Source organism: Palaemon carinicauda, chromosome 22 (genome assembly GCF_036898095.1).
Source record: "Palaemon carinicauda isolate YSFRI2023 chromosome 22, ASM3689809v2, whole genome shotgun sequence".
Taxonomy (NCBI): Eukaryota; Metazoa; Arthropoda; class Malacostraca; order Decapoda; family Palaemonidae; genus Palaemon; species Palaemon carinicauda.
Genome location: NC_090746.1, coordinates 112,214,671 through 112,230,209, shown reverse-complemented (window position 1 = coordinate 112,230,209; position 15,539 = coordinate 112,214,671). Strand labels below are relative to the sequence as shown.

The following is a 15,539-nucleotide window of genomic DNA, read 5'->3' as shown; positions in this document are numbered from 1 at the left end:
AATAATAATAATGATAATAATAATAATAATAATAATAATAATAATAATAATAATAATAATAATAATAATATTAATAATAATAATAATAATAAGGATAGGGAAGTGGGAAATATGGGGAAAGGAAGAGTACCCCTGGATACAATCCGGTTTATAGATCAAAGGCAGGTACTCGGGATGGGAAAGATTAAGGAAATAGGGAGAAAGAGAAGTACAGGAGAAGAATAATAGAGAGGGGCAGACCCTCTTGCGATATTAGGGAATTGGTGTATTGGTTTATTGTACTAACAGTTTTTCCTTCTAGATCATAACACTTAACACTGCACAGTATTCTAGAAGTTTTATTCCAGCTGTGACCAGCTTGTGGAATGATCTTCCTAATCAAGCATTTTAATTGGTGAAACTTCATTATTATTATTATTATTATTATTATTATTATTATTATTATTATTATTATTATTATTATTATTATTATTTGTTGAGCTACAATCCTAGTTGGAAAAGTAGGATACTATAAGCCCAGGAGCTCCAACAAGGAAAATATCCCTGTGAGGAAAGGAAAAAAAGGAGAAACAAAATATTCTAGGAACAGTAACATTAAAATAAATATTTCCTATATAAACTATAAAAAACTTTAACAAAACCAGAGGAAGAGAAATAAAAATAGATTAGTGCCCGAGCGTACCCTCAAGCAAGAGAAGCTCAAACTTTCAGAGAATATTATTATGCTGAACAGGCAGGCTGACATAAATCTCTTTTTATAATTTATATATGCAGTATCTGTTTTGATGTTGTTGCTGCATTTTTGAAATATTTTATCAATTGTTAACTATTTCTCATACTGTTTATTTATTTTCTTATTTCCTTTCATCAATGGACTATTTTTTTCCCTGTTGGAGCCCTTGTGCTTATAGCAGCTTGCTTCTCCAACTAGAGTTGTAGCTTAGCTAATAATAATAATAATAATAGTAATAATAATAATAATAATAATAATAATAATAATAATAATAATGATAATAAAAATAATGATAATAATAATAATAATATATTTCATATCTAACGTTGTTACTCACCTTAAAATGTTTTATGTCCGTTATTCATTTCTTCTAATATAGTTCAATAATTTCCTCATTTCCTTTCCTCACAGGGCTATTTTTTCCCTGCTGGAGCCCTTAGGCTTATAGCATCCTGCTTTTCAAACTAGGGTTGTATCTTAGCTATGAAAAGTAATAGTTTGGGCCAAGGGACATTCCAGATTTGCTTTTACCGGAAAGGGCGTTTGGCCTTCAAACACATGAGGTATTTCTTGAGTATTGTTTTCGTATCCAGTTTATATTTAAATATGGCAATGGTAAAAAAAAAAAAAAAGAGAAAGTATTTTTATCATATTTTAACGCCTGGAAAAAGATAATTACCTTTTTACATACATACATATACCAAGGCACTTCCCCCAAATTTGGGGGGTAGCCGACATCAACAAATGAAACAAAACAAAAAAGGGGACCTCTACTCTCTACGTTCCTCCAGCCTAACAATGGACTCAACCGAGTTCGGCTGGTACTGCTAGGGTGCCACAGCCCAACCTCCCACATTATCCACCACAGATGAAGCTTCATAATGCTGAATCCCCTACTGCTGCTACCTCCGCGGTCATCTAAGGCATCGGAGGCAGCAGCAGGGCCTACCGGAACTGCGTCACCTTTTTAAAAGGCATAAATAATTTTTCCGTTTTTTAAGGTATATAAAAATACAAAAAAAAAAATAATAATAATAATTCTCTGTTCATAACATTCGTTTGGCGAGATTAGCAACTCTTCTAGGAGAAGGACATTCCAAAATCAAACCGTTGTTCTCTAGTCTTTAGTTACGTCATAGCCTCTGTACCATGGTCTTCCATTGTCTTGGGTTAGGGTTCTATTGTTTGAGGGTACATTCGGGCACAATATTCCATGTTTCCTTAATTCCTTTCCTCGCTGGGCTATTTTTACTATTGGTGCCCTTGGCCTTATAGCATCCTACCTTTCCAACTATGATTGTGGCTTAACTAATAATATTAATAATAATAATAATTATAATAATGATAATAATAATTATAATAATAATGACGATAGTAATAATAATAATAATAATAATAATAATAATAATAATAATAATAATAATCATCATAATAATAATAGTAGTAACAATAATAGTAATAGTAATAATGATAATAATAATAACAACAACAGCAGCAACAACAACAACAACAACAATAACAACAACAACAGTAATAATAATAATAATAATGATAATAATAATAATAGTAATAATAATAATAGTAGTAGTAATAATAAAAATAATAGTAATAATAATAATAATAATAATAATAATAATAATGATAATAATGATAACAATATTAGTAATAATAATAATAACAACAACAGCAACACTAATTATAATAATAATAATAATAATAATAATAATAATAATAATAATAATAATAATAATAATAATAATAATAATAATAATCTCCCTTTGGCGCAATTGAGCAAAGGTTCCTTTCGGCGAAATCACCCCACCGGCTACATGCTCGTCGGCGAGCAATGCGCATCGACCGAGTGTATTGCTCTTAAAGATAAAAATCCTTGATTCTACATTCGGCATATCGACTTTATTGGGAATTTTGTGTGCTAAGCAGTTTAAAGTCCGAGTGGATATTCGAACCAAAATGAAACTATAAGAATAACTGGATGGGAGATGGAAGATTAAAATAAAGGATAATGAGACGATTAGTGCCATAAAGAAATATAAATATACTGGTATAAAGGAATTTAGAATAAACATAGATGTGCAAATATTGAAGATGGTGATCGGGGAATTCTAAACGATGGAATCTGAATATTCTAGATCAATTTAGTTTATTTTAGTCCAAAAAATATATTACCATTTGAAATATAGTACGTAAGGAAATAGATTTATCAAATGCATACTAAAAAAAGTGTGTCGCTTACTAAATTATTCACTCATTAAACTAGATCAATATAAAGGTGTTTATAATGATCTTGGGTACAGGATATGCTTTGGCGTAATTCGCCATAATAAAAAGAAAATATGTAAAAGAATTCCCCTTTTACCCCCAAGGTAAGGTTAAATTTTCGAGCACATTTTGCTATATATATATATATTTTTTTTTTAAATTGCTCTAACAGCCTTAATTTTTGTCATAGAGAGGTCAGGTTGGTCTCATTCTTTTGGAAAATGCCTGAAGTTTCTCATAAAGTTATCAAAAATATGCAAAAACATGTAAATAACAGTGTTTTGCAAGAACGTACCGGTACGTCCTTTTGGGGGCGAAAGGGTTAAAACAGAAACGTGAATTTACATAGGATTATGTACATATACAGGCAAATGACGCAGAGATGCTACTATAGGTTAAAGAGCTAAGTATGTTTAGAAATTTAAAGAAGTTAAACATATGCTGATTTAAACTAAGTAATGACAAGGAGGAACAAGTAATTGCCAAAAAAAAAAAAAATACATAAACCACTCATACTAAATTATTGATGCCAGAGAATGGGCCAACATGAAGGCCTCCCATAATAAACAAATCATATACTGTATATGATCACAATAGTAGAAATATTCCATTTATTAATCTGAAAGTTAACTGCAGTTGTAAAAGCATAAATCTCTAAATACCTTAAAAAAGAAAAAAAAAAACCCTGGAAATTTTGACTGAAAACCATTTATTGAGTTCCTCTTTTAAAAGACCATGTAATCCATGAACACAATGCTAAGCCAATCTTCAAATACAGGTGACCGTAATTTTTACCCTACTTATTTTCTTTTACGGGTTGGTGACCGTACTGTCACTCTACGTCAATGTATCCGTTTAAAACTGTAAATGCCTGGCAACATTTATTCCAGGATTTTTACCGGTTTTTTTTTTTTTTTTTTTTTTTTTTTTTTTTTTTTTTTTTTTTTTTTTTTTTTTTTTACAGCAAATTTTTAACCGCGTATTACTTCAGACATTGGCCTTGGACCAATCGTAAAATATGTTTTCTTTACCCCACTAATAATCCTGATGACTTCATAATTTGTTATGATGTCATGAGGGTGAAAATTAGCCCAGTGAAGAAAGGAAATAAAGAAATAAATAAACTACAAGAGAAGTAATAAACAATTGAAATAGAATATTTAAAAAAAAAAAACAGTAAAAACATTAAAGTAGATCTTTCATATATAAACTATAAAAACTTCAAATAAAGAGGAAGAACAAGAAGACAGATTAGTGTGCCAGAGTGTACCTCTTTCCGAAGACAGTGGAAGACCATAGTACAGAGGCTATGGCACTACACAAGACTAGAGAACAATGGTTTGATTTTGGAGTGTCCTTCGCCAAGAAGAGCTGCTCACCATAGTTAATGAGTCTCTCAATATCTGTTGCTGCTTCCAGAATTTTTTTCCTTATACCGTAGTATTCAATTCATAAAGTAATTATTATTTTGGTTGAGAAAATTCTCTAAGAGTTGATATATTATTGGGTAAAATACCCAAATATTTCTAAATACTTGATAAGCTACTGATGTGTTGATCATAATTCTTATTTTCTTTAAGAAATATTATCCTGCTCCTGTAACACACGGGAATGCGCTCATGAGTCCTGCAGGACCTACAAGAATAGTTTGTTGTCGTGTACAGTTTTAAGTATTTTGAGTATCAGAGCACATACACACACATATATATACACACACACACACACACACACACACACACACACATATATATATATATATATATATATATATACATATATACATATGTGTATATATATACATATACACACACACACTCACATATATATATATATATATATATATATATATATATATATATATATATGCAGTATATATATATACATATATATATACATACACACACACACACACACACACACATATATATATATATATATATATATGTGTGTGTGTGTGTGTGTGTGTGTGTGTATGTTTGTGTGTGTCACGATATATATATATATATATATATATATATATATATATATATATATATATATATATATAAAGAGAGAGAGAGAGAGAGAGAGAGAGAGAGAGAGAGAGAGAGAGAGAGAGAGAGAGAGAGAGAGAGAGAGAGAGAGAGAGAGAGAGAGAGAGAGAGAGAGATTGATGAAAAGCTGGGGTATGAAAAAGTATGATTTCAAAAAGGTGAAAGTTGTACTGACCAAGTTTTCATTTTAAGACATGCTGTACAGCAATGTGTAGAATATAGAAGGCCACTTCTAATGGCATTTGAGGACTATGAAAAAGCCTATGATAGTGAGCACCGGTGAATTTTGTGGAGAGTCCTGCGTTATTATGGAGTTCCTCTTAAATATGTAAATTTGATCAAGTCTGTTCATGAGCATAGGAAGTGCAAAGTTAATATTAGTGGAGTCATATCGAGTGAATTTCCAGTGAACAGGTGAGTTCTCCAAGGGAATGTGTTGTCACCGATGTTGTTTATCCTTCTAAAGGGTTTTGTAATGCATAATGCGTAATGCTATTTTCCCTGTTGGGCCCCTGGGCTTATAGCATCCTGCTTTTCCAACTAGGGCTGTAGCTTAGCATTTAATAATAATAATAATGATAATAATAATAACAATAATAATAATAATAATAATAATAATAATAATAATAATAATAATAATAATAATAATAATAATAATAATAATAATAATAATAATAATAATAGAACAGTTGGGGATGGTGGAGAAGGATCGGACTAGACTGGTAACAGGAAATTAGCCGATCTAGAGTATGCTGATGATGCTGTCCTTATCAGAAGAACACCACAGGACTTGAAAAGCTTGTTTACCAGAATGCACGAAATATCACATGAAATTGGGCTCAAGATAAATACAAGAAAGACAGATTATGAGAACGGAGTTTGCAATGGAAGATGAAATATCATTAGAAGGAGAAAGGTTCAATGAAGCGGAATTATTTAGATATTTAGAAACTATGATCTCTAATATGGGATCTTTGGAATTAGAGTTTAGTGAAAGATTAAAAAAAAAAGACAAATCAGGCAATGACTAGGTTAAGTAAAATATGTGAAATCACTTGAAATTTCATATAAAAATCAGACTACATATCAGTTTAGTGAGATCAGTGTTACTGTATGGACATGAATCGTGGTATGACAATGAATCAATACCCAACAGATTTTGTATATTTGACAACAAAGACATCAGAAAATTACTCGAGTGCCATATGTGGATGAGATCATGGTGAGGGGTAGATGGAGATGATTTGGGCATGCTCTTAGCACTTTCTAAGAGAGATTAGTTCACCAAACTTTCAGCTGAGCTCCACAAGGCACTAGAAGAGTTTGATGACCCAGGCCTACATGGCTAAGGACTAAAAAGCGTGAAGTAGGAGATGATGGATGGAGAGGCGTTGATTTAAAAGCTCAAGATATAGACGACTGGCGAAATTTAAATGATGAGATATATACAGTATATATATACTGTATATATATATAATATATATATATATATATATATATATATATATATATATATATATATATATATATATATATATATATATATATATATATATATATGTGTGTGTGTGTGTGTGTGTGTGTGTGTGAGAGTGCGCGCGCGCGCGTAATGGGGATGTTAGTGCATCTGTGTTATGATCTCACAGCAGAGGGTTTCATTAAATGTCTGAAACAGCGACACAACAGCAGATCGTCAAGTATCTAACAAAGTGTGTTTCATAATAATAATAATAATAATAGATTTGGAGGGATTGATGCTTGTTGTAGATGATGAACCAAAAACAGCTAAGGGTCTGTTTGACATACATAACTTTTAAAGGATAAAACGAGAGAGTGCAAATTAAGGGGAAAAAACAGTTACAGGGCGGTGTTTTGTGGCCCACATTATTTCCTATGTCTATGAGAATGGTATCTGTCTAAAATGAACCTAAAAATATTATTCATAAAGAATATATTATATTATTTTCTTTTTAGAAATATTACATGAAAACGGTAAGAGTTTGCTGAACATGAAAATATGATGATTAAATGAAAATAAAACCAATAAACCTCTATATGGGTAATGAAGAATGGAAATTTTATTTATATTAAAACAATGAAACTAATATTAAACCACAGAAGACGAAATAGTAAAAAGAAAAAAAAAATGTGGGTCTATTTCTTAGAGTATTATTAAATGCACGCCACAATCAACTCACTTTTTAAACTCTGTTTACGAATTTATGTAACCTGAGAAGTCACAGGGGTTGATCAAATGGAGTAATGGACAGTCATATGTGGTCACGCCCACCCTAATTGAGCTTCACAGGCTACATAATAAAACATGAATAAAAATATGCAGTCTGGCTTATGTTGTAGTAAAGAAAGCACGACAGGAATATACAAATGAATTTACTGAATCGTATATGTTACAAATAAAAGTGTGAATACACGTAAGAGCATGGGCATGGATGAATATAGATTAAAGGAGCGAAAATGCAGCAGACTGAGCAGAGACCTTTGAAGGAATTATGAACATATTGTTATGAGACTATTCGTTAATCTGCACCCGGAATCAGAAAGACGTGGCCATTTCGATTTATTCAAGAAAAAGGCTGACATATATCTATTGAAAACTGCAAGGGCACAAACAAAATAATTTATATAAGGAACACTGTAAACCCTAACGGTTAAAAAAGGGTGGAGGGGTTCCTGATGAGTCAAACGAGGACCGATAGGATGTCCTCCAAATAATTATAAACACGGACATATGACTGGTCGAAAAAGGTCACGAATACTGTAATTCATTCAGGAAATAAATACATTACTAGCAATTGAGTCAACTATCTATGCCCCTGTTATGGTTTAAGGAATATAATTAACCACAGAATCACAATATAACGACAGAAAATCTTGTTACTGTCGAATTTTCGGTATTGTTATTATGAAATATAAATTAAGGTTGCAATAATATTTTTCTTTGTAGAATGTAGATATTTATGGACATGCCGCAAGACAGCTAATCCTTTTAAACCCGGACCATGTCTGAATAACAGAGTATTATTTTTCATGATTAACACGTTCAGAGACTAACGTCATTGCCTAAATAAGGATGAACTTGGAATCCCATAGGGCGAATATCAAACGCCTTCGATCGAAAAGTTGTCTACGAAACGAAAGAAATATTATAATACTAAAATAAGAAGATTAAAATTACGCAATTTATTTATTATATAATACTCATAGAGTTAAAACAATAGCAGTTATTATTGAAAACTCAGAAATTTGTCCCTTATATCTTAGTGAAGTGACAACCTCGTCTTGTCGTTCCTAATGTCTCTCTTAAGACTCGGTTTGTTTTGATCCATTTTGTAAATAACACTGTAATGTCAACTGGAATGATCTTCGACGTCATATTTTCCTAGCCTCTACGTGTTAATCTTAAGGATTTAATAATGATATAAACTATGGCTTCAGTCAAAGTTGCAGTACGGGTTCGACCTTTTAATCAAAGGTAAGTTCTTGGGTTCTCTGGGTTCTCTTAGCTTAGTCATTGGGTCACAAGATTTAGCCATTTTGGGCTTACGTAAATTGCGTAGCTTGAACAACTAATTGATAAATAAACATTAATTACCATAGGTAAATAAAGCAAGAGAAAAACGAAAGCACAATCCTGTTTTTACCAAATCAAAAAGATATGGCCTAACCTTAAGTATCCTAATTTTGCTTACACCAGCATGTCTTTACCTTAGGGTAGTTGATATGTGTATTTACTATTGTACAAATTATCCTGTAACTGAATTATTTAGGTTTTTTTATTAATATTTACTTGAGGCCTAAATTATGATAGCAATTTCGGTTTAGGCTGAACTTTTGTATCTAGTTTTTCTGGCATTACTGTAGTTTAGTACCATATTAGTTAGAAGGACTCAACTGACATAATCGAATACTGTACATTAATTTCCCATTTGTTGCACTGGTACATGTGTAGATCATCGGATTACCAGGCATAGAAAACGAGACCCCTACGCATTGTTGTCGCCCATACAGTATTTTATAATTCTTTTATTGCTAATTCACTTGTCTTCGCTTCGCTGTGGTTCGCTACGCTCGCGGTTAAATGTAATTTTATTACTCCTCTGTTTTGGTAAGCAGTAGGCTACATGTTTCCGTATGCATGTTAGCCTAGAGGCCGAGTATTTTGGCAGATAAAAAATTGGTGACCTGACTATCTGCACACTACCCGTTGTTCTATTGTAACTGGTTGCCATTTTCATTCTCCTTCCAACTGCTAAATCAGAGCTTTATTTTTTCTTTACTGTCACATTTTTCTTCGCCAATCACTTACCCTCATTTCTGAAAATATGCCTGCTCCGACGCTTTGTATTTCAGTCGCTGAGGATTTTTCGTTGGGAGCATGTAAAATATACAGCTATTTCCCATTTGGATAAATTAAGAGGAGTTACTACTACATTTATAGGTGTTTTTATATGGTAATTATCGGAAAGTCATACTTTCAAGTTATAATGACGAGTGAAACTAGGCAACAACCCCTGAAAAACCATGTTTCATAAGGGATGCCTGTCAGGAATCCAGCAAAGGATAAGGAAAGGACACAGAGTCCTTGGGGCTCCTGTTGCTGGAGCCCACATCCCCTCCCTGTTAGGTAATGATGGAATCTAGGTTAGGTTAGGTGGGAACTGTAGGTTAAATCAATTTTTTATGTTTGTAACCCTTATGATATACAACATTTGATTTGCAATATCTTGAGATTCAAATGTGATTATTACTCGAAAAATACAGGTTTCTGCAGAGTATTGTTTTCAGAATTGTTCAAATTACTGTACTTATAAATACACCTTGAATACGTTTTACTTTTTTTGGTTAGTTATTTTACAAATACAGTGAACCCTCGCTACTTCGCGGTTCGACCATTGCGGATTCACCACTTCGCGGATTTTTTTCATAACCCATATATATAAACATATCGCGGATTTTCCGGAAATTTAAAAAATACCGTGATATATGAAGACCCCAAATACGATATTTCGTTACCTGTAATTCCATTAATACTGTAATTAGTAATATCTGCTCTTACATATGACATATAATTCAGTACAGAAAGAAATAAAACACGAAAAGAGAATGTGATCATACGATAATTCAGTATACAGTACAGTACGTAGTAAAATTAAATCGAACGTGAAACGCAAATCAGATGCAGAATGGTGTAAGGCTGCTGATGGCTACTACTGTACTACAAATGTAATGGATGTGCATCTTTTCCATGAATCTTTTGTATGTATACGTACGTAGTACTGCATCCAATAATATTCTTTGTTGCAAAAATCACATCTTGAATAAGCGTACATATCCTACAACAAAACAACCGTAAAATAGCGTATGTAAAGCTGTACTGTATACGTAGGGTACCTTGTATTTGAATTGGTAACTACTACGTAGCATATAAGACTGATTGTGATTGGTTCAAGCGCTGATAGATGACGAATCAGAACCCAAGTTTTGTAATCTAGCCTGTGATTGGTGTAGCTTCTCCAACCTCCAGCATCTTTTCGCGGCCACTTCGTTTGCCGCTCTCTCGCCGTGTAGATGCTGCTACGTTATTGTGAACTTTAATCTGTGCTGTGCGTGACTGTTTCAAGTTGAACTTTTTGTTGAACTTTCTGTTTAACCCCTACTGTACAATAGCTCCCAAGCGTTCTGCTTCTGCTAAGGCTGGTAGTGAGCCTAAACGCCACCGAAAGATGATGACGATTGCTGAGAAGGTGACGCTTCTAGATATGTTAAAAGAAGGCAGAAGTTATGCGGCCGCAGCCTGCCATTTTGGAGTGAACGAATCCACCGTTCGCTACATCAAGAAGGACGAGGCGAACATTAGAAAGACGGCTGCCATCACCTTTAGCAGATCAGCGAAGCGAGTCGTTACCACGCGTAATAAAACGATCGTATGCATGGAAGGTGCTTTAGCAGTCTGGATTGCCGACTGCCGGAAGAAGAACATAGCCTTGGATACGAACACCATCCGAACCAAGGCTTTGAGCTTGTATGAGAATTTTGCGGCAAAGGAACCTCAAGACGACGATGGCGACCATGCTGAAGAAGAAGATGATGTAGATGAACCTCAACCAGGGACATCCACCGATTCCCAGCCTCAGAAACGACGTTTTTCCGCCAGCAAAGGATGGTTCGCGAAGTTTCAGAAATGCTTTGGCCTTAAAAGCGTTTCCCTGCATGGCGAGGCTGCTTCCGCTGACACTGCCGCTGCTGAAACTTACGCGAACGAGACGTTCAAGAACATTATCGCTGAAGGTGGATACAAGCCGGAACAAGTGTTTAATATGGATGAGACCGGCTTGTTTTGGAAGAGAATGCCGTCGCGAACTTTCCTGTTCAAAGAAGAAGCCAAAGCCTCTGGCTTTAAAGGGTTCAAAGATCGCGTAACCCTCGTGATGTGTGGCAATGCTGCTGGATTTTTGCTAAAGCCGGGGCTTATTTACAAGTCGAAAAATCCTCGCGCTTTGAAAAATAGAAATAAGAATCTCCTTCCCGTGTACTGGATGCATAATCAAAAAGCATGGATTACGAAGATGCTGACCTCCAACTGGTTCCACCAGTGTTTTATCCCGCAAGTCAGAAAATGTCTCGTAGAGAAGGGCTTGCCATTTAAGATCCTTCTCCTTATGGATAACGCTGGTGGACACGCAACTGACCTGTCACATGAGGGCATTCAGGTTGAGTTCCTGCCACCCAACACCACGTCATTAATTCAACCGATGGACCAGGGGGTTATCAGGGCGTTCAAGGCCCTCTACACGAAGAATACCTTGGCGGACCTCGTTGCGTGTGTGGATGCTGCCCAAGAAGATGAAGATGAAAATTTCAATTTGAAGGCGTACTGGCGGAAGTACACAATAGCCACGTGCCTGCAGAACATTCAGATGGCACTGCAAGAAATGAAACCTGACACCGTTAATGCGAGCTGGAAGAAGTTGTGGCCCTAGATTGTTTACGACGATGAGGGATTTACACCGTCTGATATTCAACACTCTGCAATACGCAAATCTGTGTAGTTGGCTGCGATAATTGGAGGTGACGGGTTTGGCGACATGACGACTGAAGACGTCGACGAGTTGTTGGACTGCCATTCCCAGCCGCTAACTGACGCAGACCTAGAAGACCTGACGAAATCGGCCAGTGAAGAAGACAGTGAAACGCAGGAAGAGACCCAAGAAAATGTCGAAGAAACGGGCTTAACATTAGAACGGCTTGCCAAGTTCTGCAACCATGCGAAGGAGTTGAAAGAAATGTCGCAAGAGTGGGACGAGGATATGGTTCGGTCTATGCATTTCTGCAACAAGATCGATGACGACATGACTCCCTACAGGATGCTCTTCGAGCGAAAAAAGAAACAGCGGCAGCAACTTCCGATCACAATGTTCTTCCAGCCTCGCAAAAAAGAGCCAGTTCTTCCTGCTACTACGCCTTCGGAAGAAATTGAAGAAGTGTCCCAGGAAGAAGTTGAAGAGGTGTCCCAGGAAAAGACACCTCTGTCTGAAGAGACGTAAAATACTATCATTGGCTGCACAATAGAAGACATCATCAGCTTCATCATCATCATTTCTACTGTGCAGCAAATTCATCGCCATCATCATTCAAGTTTTTCTTCAACTTCTTTCGTGGTGAGTACAGTAACAATCTTTATTTTTTTCTTTAATATTCTAACATTTTAATATTTGTGCCTGTTTTAGTTTAGTATGCATTAAGTTAAAGGGAAGGTTTTAAAAGTCTGAATATACATGTTATAACCTATCATATATTTTTGTTTAAAATTTACATTCACTGTACGTACGTAAAACAACTCTCTCTCTCTCTCTCTCTCTCTCTCTCTCTCTCTCTCTCTCTCTCTCTCTCTCTCTCTCTCTCTCTCTCTCTCTCTCTCTCTCTCTCTCTCTCTCTCTCTCTCTCGTAAATTGTTTTCCTGTTTTGCTACATATGTACTGTATGATTTTATATAGATACGGTAAATAATATTTGTAATACATGTAACATATTTTTTAAAAGCTTTTACTGTAATATCATTATTTATCACTTTCATCATGCGCGTTAAATGCCTTCGTTTATTTACTGAAAGTGGTTGTTTACTGAGCGTACTTTATGACGCCGTCGTTTCAGGCGGCGTCATAAAGAAAAACATTTCATTTGGAAGTCCTAAGAAAAATTAAGTAAAACATTGGTAATAACAAAATCAACATACTGTACTGAATAATCAATATAATCGATGCAAAAACTAACCTATACACAGATGTGTAAATGCGTTTGTTTCTTCATTATGATCAGAGATAAACGTAAACAAAACATTGGTTGCCATTTTTTATCGTGCTTTTTGGAGTGGTTAGGAAATGCATGATATAAAATCGCCTTTAATATTTGTGCCTGTTTTAGTTTAGGATACTGTAGTACATGCATTAAGTGTTCTGTACATTAAAGGGTAGTTTGTTAACAGTACTACGTACAAGGGAAGGTTTTAAAAGTCTGAATATACATGTTAAATAAATACGTAAATATGGTGTCACTACTTCGCGGATTTTCACCTATCGCGGTCGGGTCTGGAACCTATCTACCGCGATAAACGAGGGCTCACTGTAGTTATTCCTACTTAGATAAAATCATTCATCCTTGAATAGGCGAATGATTTCAGCAAAGCTGGAAACTCGGTTGATAAAAATTTCTAACGAGCTGTCTGTATTTACTAACACAATGAGTGCTTTAACCAGTTTTCCAGCCGCTGGATAATTCAGATGTACAGTACTGTACTTCAGTACCCTTATCTGGCTGTTTTATTTTTCATTTCCTCTAGTTTTTTACTAGAGGTTTGGCAGTTTTCCTAATAATTATAGCTGATTGACAGTTTTTGTGTTCATGCTGATGTTGTGGACCAGTGACTTCAATGTACTTTGTAATAGAGGAATAAACATCATTACACCGTCAATAAAAAGGAACATCAAGTTATTCCTTCACCTCTGCCGCACCTTCGGCTCTTAGCGCTGACAACAGATCCATGCATTTTCATACACAGAGCACATTGCAGGTCGGAAGAAAAAGAGCTCCCTTTATTTCTTTTTGGATGATTAGTCCTTTAAGTCTGATTGGTAGAAATTACATATACGTGTCTCCTACCATTTCTATCTCTGTGAAAGGGACAGTATTGCGTTCATTGGCCTTGGCCGACGATCTACTGATTACACACATCACGCTTACCTGAGGGGACACAGTCTTATGCTTGCAAGTACCTTTACTACCCCTCTTGCGTGCACTCAATGCAGATTACTTTAAAAGATATTGTGATTTATTCCTACACGGATAGAAACCGTCATCCTTTAACAGGAAACTTATCCTTAAGAGGGAGAAAATCCCTGTAACCAGCTGTCTGGTTTACTTTCTTGGGAATGTCAAGCACTTTGGTCGTGTGGAGGAGCAAAAGTGATGACTCCCGTCAACGATCTAGGTATGAAGAAGTGTCGGGTATTAGGATAGGTCATAGCATTGACTGATAGACATCTAGGAAAAACCTATATCTGTGCAAAGAACAGGAAGTCAGAATGTATGGTCATTATTGGAAATGGATTGCATACAATTGGCCATCCTCCCCCTTGTCTGCTAGGAGGGGTGATACTTCTTAACAAATCCTATTTGTTAAGAAAAGGTACTCAATCATTTGGCTTACTGTACTTGCATCTAGCATCCGGTCCAGCATGTAACGTAGTGACTGTTTCACACATGAAAGGGGAAGAAAATAGAGGCAGAAGGGCCAGACCATTTTCTCTCTAGTTCTAGACTTACGTTCACCTGCTATTATAGACAAGATATCTCTTGTCTGGTGGAAGCTACATTTTCTGCAGGATATACTGAGTACAGTAACTACCACCAAGCTAAGGGTACAAGTATCCAGAAACCCTTGGTGGCTTGTTGTTAACGTCATTGTCTGGTGAACGCCAGACCGGGATTTGAGTCCCGCTTAAACTCGTGAGTTCCTTTGGTCGCTGCAACCTCATCATCCTTATGAGCTAAGGATAGGGTGTTTAGGGGAGCATATAGGTCTATCTACTGAGTCATCAGCAGCCATTGCCTGGCCCTCCTTGGTCCTAGCTTGAGTGGAGAGGGGGTTTGAGCACTTATATATATATATGGTCAGTCTTTAGGGCATTGTCCTCCTTGATAGGGCAATGTCACTGTCCTTTGCCTCTGCCATCCATGAGCGGCCTCTAAATCTTTAAACTACACCCCTGATAGGTTCTTCCTGAGAGCTGGCGGAGCACAATATGTCTGACTTTGTGTGCTCAAATCTTTGATGGTTCTTTTTTATCCTAAATTTTTTGTGACATAATTTGTCGTGGGAGAACTCATTCTGAATGAGGTCCTCCAACAGCGATCGCTCCAGTGTTGCTGGAAATGTCAATAGTCAGCAGTCAGCTATTTCCCTACCTTCTGGTCTC

General features: G+C 35.5%; 1 protein-coding gene across 1 annotated transcript in view; it reads left to right on the top strand.

The window, feature by feature from the left end:
• The first annotated feature begins 8,179 nt into the window (after window positions 1-8,179).
• Klp98A (kinesin-like protein 98A) overlaps window positions 8,180-15,539 on the top strand; it is a 100,512-nt gene continuing 93,152 nt past the window's right edge. The window contains exon 1 of the mRNA XM_068346637.1: window positions 8,180-8,539. Within this exon, the coding sequence (XP_068202738.1) occupies window positions 8,493-8,539 (47 nt within the window). The 5' untranslated portion in view covers window positions 8,180-8,492. The remainder of the gene's footprint in view (window positions 8,540-15,539) is intronic.